This window comes from Monopterus albus, unplaced genomic scaffold (assembly GCF_001952655.1).
Source record: "Monopterus albus unplaced genomic scaffold, M_albus_1.0 scaffold2.1, whole genome shotgun sequence".
Lineage (NCBI taxonomy): Eukaryota > Metazoa > Chordata > Actinopteri > Synbranchiformes > Synbranchidae > Monopterus > Monopterus albus.
In genome coordinates this window covers 8,292,527-8,296,671 of record NW_018127882.1, presented here as the reverse complement: position 1 = coordinate 8,296,671, position 4,145 = coordinate 8,292,527, and the positions used below count along the sequence as shown (strand labels likewise).

Here is a 4,145-nt window from a genome sequence, read left to right as displayed (position 1 = left end):
CTCTGTTACTTGTGCCGCTGAAATATAATCCTCTTCTGCTTCAACATCCTCGTTCGCTTCTGATTTATTAGCTCTTTTCCCTCTTGGAGGCATTTTAATAGTTGTAGAATTTGTTCAAAGACTTGAAAATGTAGAAGATATGAAAAATCGTAGAACAGACAAGAGGAGCAGTAAAGACGTCTGCTCTCGCTTGCAACCCGGAAAATGCTTCTCGCTTTTATACTAAAGTGCTTTACAGTGTCCCTCTCATTCAGCATGCACAGCACAGGCCAGGCCATGAGGAGCAATTGGGGATCAGAGTCTTAGAAAGGATATTGGAGAAGTGTAGGCAGGAGGAGCTGGACATGAAACCACCAACCTTGCTGTTAATGGCCCACCTGCTCTACCTCCGGGGTGACCACCACCAGATAACAATGAATCATTATAGGTTAAGTTATTTACTTGTGTCCCCTTGTCATGGAGTTAATACAGTGTGTATCAGTCCATGAGTGAGTTTCCTCTGCAGTTTATTAAAGGATGAAAAGATAAATTTCTCCACTCTTTTACAAGAAAAGCAGTGATTATAGGGCATCTTGGTGGTCTAGTGATTAAGATGCAAATCATAATAGTATCCCCCCACCCCGCCACGGGGGTTGGGAACCACTGTTTTAATGAGTTCCTGTTTCTCTTTCAAGTTATACATTATAGTATACTTGTTTCCTGTCTAAGTTCACCAGAATGTCTTGTGCAGTACCACAGACTTCCCTGCAGGTTTGATCATGCAAGCTCCATAATAGCCTGGACAGATCTAGGTCAGGCTAAGCATGAAGAGGTAAAAGGAGAGCACAGCAAACTACAGACAGCTGACAAATTAAAAGGAAAACCTGAATGCTTGACTCCTACAGTGAGGGCAGTCACTGGCTCTTTTATGCTGTGGGGGTCATTTTGCTAGCATGGTTTGGATTCACTTGACCCCTTCAAGTGAAGGGCCACTGCAAATCAATAAAAGGTTGCTCAGAGTGATCCTCTGATTCATGAGTTTGACTTGAGTTTGTCTCAAATCCAAAACTCATTCAGACTGTAATCTGGAAAATTATATTTATCCTAAAATTACTTGCACTCTCAGCACCTCAGCTTTGGGTTTTTCTCATCTGGATGTTGCGTTCAGGGGTGGGCCAGCCTTCCATGCTAAATGAATCCTGCCCTGATTTCATTAGGCCACTTTTTATAACACTGCAGCAGATGGTGAACCACACACATTCACACATCACTGACACTCACGCTGTAAAACTCTGAGAAGCAACCTCGCCTCCTCTCTCAACTTTTGTCTTCCACTTTGCTTCTTCTTCACATGCTAGCAGTGCAAACACCAAAGTGGCTGGCATTTAGAGGTTACCCTAACTAGAATGGCGCTGCTTCTGCACAAAACCTACTAAGAATACATCTCAGCTGCTTATTAAGGACTTAACTAGTAAACATGGATTGTGCTTGAAATGTAAGAGGACAACAAGGCCGAGGTTCTGTCATGTGTGTTTTCTGTGTTGCTTCAGTAATCTTCCTATAGGTTTCATATTTTAGGTATGAGGCTTGAAAATGTGCCTCAAGTATCTGTTGAGCGCAGATGTGAAATATTTGCTGAGAGCTGCTGCCATGCAATGAAATGAGACGCAGGGTGGGAATTAAAATAAACAACCCACGCAGGATGCTATAGATGCCTGTATTTCAGAAAAAAACATTTTATCAGGTCTCCTAAGTGTGTTTACAACTATATCAAATACTCTGCATGGTCTGTCTATAATGTTTCATAGGTATTACACAGAACTGAAAGGTGTTCTCCTGGGGACTAACACAACATGCACAGCACATAAATTACCCCACTTTCATCACCTCCACAGTCAAATGTGGAGTCTGTTTTGCATGATCTTACTCTGGTGAATGGTTTGAATTATAGATTTTCCACATGTGACAGTGTGATGAAACATGATCTGACTCCTGTTTTCTGTCGCTCGAGTGTCTCTGTGTGTGTGTCGGCAATGACATCAGGTCTGAGGGTCAATAGACAGAGGACAGACCACGGCCAAAGGATGATGGATTACGCTGTACTGATTTATTCACACATACACACACAACTACAGAGCCACCACACAACATAACCAAAGTATGCCCCCTTTCAAATTCCTACATTTTAAGAGTGAATTATGTGCATATAATAAGTATTTACATGGACAAAGCTATTTGTTATTTATGTGTATGAACACATACACACATTAGCATGCGTGTGTCTAGTGCCAGGGTCAGTTTCCTCCTGTCAAACAGTAACAGGGCAGACAGGGAGCAGATTGGTATGAAGAGCAGACAGAGGTAAATGCCATCACCTTTTATAGACAACGACACGGCTGCACACTCACAGACATACACAGGGACACACGCAACAGTACAGTATATTTCTAAATCCAAGGAGAACAGATGGCCTCGAGATTGCATCATAAACTAATAACAAATGGCAACTTTACACTGCTACTCAGTTTATGGTCAACTCATTCCCATAACGTACCTATTGTGCAATACACATGGCTCTGAGAGCAAAAATACACGACTCTATCATCAAGGCATAAACACGCAACATGCTCACAATGAAGAAACATACACACATTCTGAGTGTGTTTGAGGGGAAAATATGATCGTCTAAATAAAAAGAAATTCTTACCTATGTGGTAGTTGACCTGCTTGTTTGGCAAAGAAAAGGTTCCCATCACAATCCCCATGTTGACTTCTGGCTGCAGACAGGTTGTGTATGTCAGTGTGTGTGTCTGGGTCTATATCTTCAAGGTGTGCTAGTGAATGTGCGTAGAGTGGGTGTGTGGATATGCTGTAATTAAGTTAGTCCATCAGCCAGCTGTATGTGTGTGGAAGTACAAATATCACTTCTCATACTGCCTCACACCCACACAGCTCTGCTGCTTCTGCTCAAGTGTGTGTGTCCGTGTGAGTGAGTGAAAAAAAGAGGGAGGAGATATGTGTGTGTGTGTGTGTGTGTGTGTGTGAATGAAATAGAGGGCACACATGCACTCATAAGCTACCTCTGTCTACGTTGTCTCTGAAGCCGCCCATTTTACATCCCTTCTCTTTCTTTTTCTACCTGGCAAGCCCCTCCTCTCTTTCCTCACTGCCCCCCTTCTCAGTGTGTCTCCTGCCACCAGACTGTCATTCCATCAATTTCTCTGTGCCTCTTTATGTATCTGCCTCTCTGTGTCTCTGCTTCTCTATACTCCCTCTTCACCTCCTATTCGTCTCAGTCGCTCTGTCTCTGTCTGGTGAGGAAAGAGGGATTGCACACTGCTGCACCGGAAAAGACAGAGACAGAGAGAGAGGGAGTGGGAGACGGAGAGGGGTGTGTGGGGAGACAGGGGCAAAATTCAAGAGAGACAGGGAGAAGAGGAAGAAAAGGGATTTAAAAATGATGAAGAGGAAGAGAAGAAAATAGAGAAGAAGAGAAAAAGAGACAGAGACAAATTTGGAAGATTCACAAACAGTAGGGGATGCAAAGTCATAGGGAGAGAGGGTAGGAGGGGAGGGGAGATAAAGAGGGCTAGACTGATCCGCCCACCCTTTGCTATTCAGCAGGCCAATAGTCTGTGGGTTGTATTTCCTGCTTTATTTCTACATGCATGAGCCTCACAGGTGGTGTGAGTCTGTACATGTGTGGGTTGCAGACAAAGCCCTGTACATGCAACACCACTACATTTGGAGAACGGTCATCTAGCACATGTCAGCACATGCATCATCATATTGTATCAGAGATGCTCTCGAGTCTAACAATGAATCCATCAACCACACATAGGTCACAGAATCTACAGCAGTACAACCAGGGGAATGGCAGCAGTCCACCTCACACATATACTCCTCTGTCAGTCATGCTTAACCCCTCTCTGCACTCCATGTAACACCCTACTGTTGAGGCTGGCAAGCTGCGACAGCTGTATCGACTTCAGCCCTTATTGGAATTCCTAACATGGTGTTAGTTAACCCCTCCTTGAACCGCCACCTTATTGTGGTGGAGGAGTTTGAGTACCCGAGTGATCCTAGGAGCTATGTTGTCGGGGGCTATATGCCCCTGGTAGGGTTTCCCAAGGCAAACAGGTCCTGGGTGACGGGTCAGACTAAGA

At 44.1% G+C, this 4,145-nt stretch overlaps 1 protein-coding gene across 1 annotated transcript in view; it reads right to left on the bottom strand.

Moving 5' to 3' along the window:
• kcnip1a (Kv channel interacting protein 1 a) overlaps positions 1-3,263 on the bottom strand; it is a 29,988-nt gene extending 26,725 nt beyond the window's left edge. The window contains exon 1 of the mRNA XM_020595371.1: positions 2,687-3,263. Coding sequence (XP_020451027.1) covers positions 2,687-2,744 — 58 coding nt within the window. The 5' untranslated portion in view covers positions 2,745-3,263. The remainder of the gene's footprint in view (positions 1-2,686) is intronic.
• Positions 3,264-4,145: the final 882 nt, after the last annotated feature.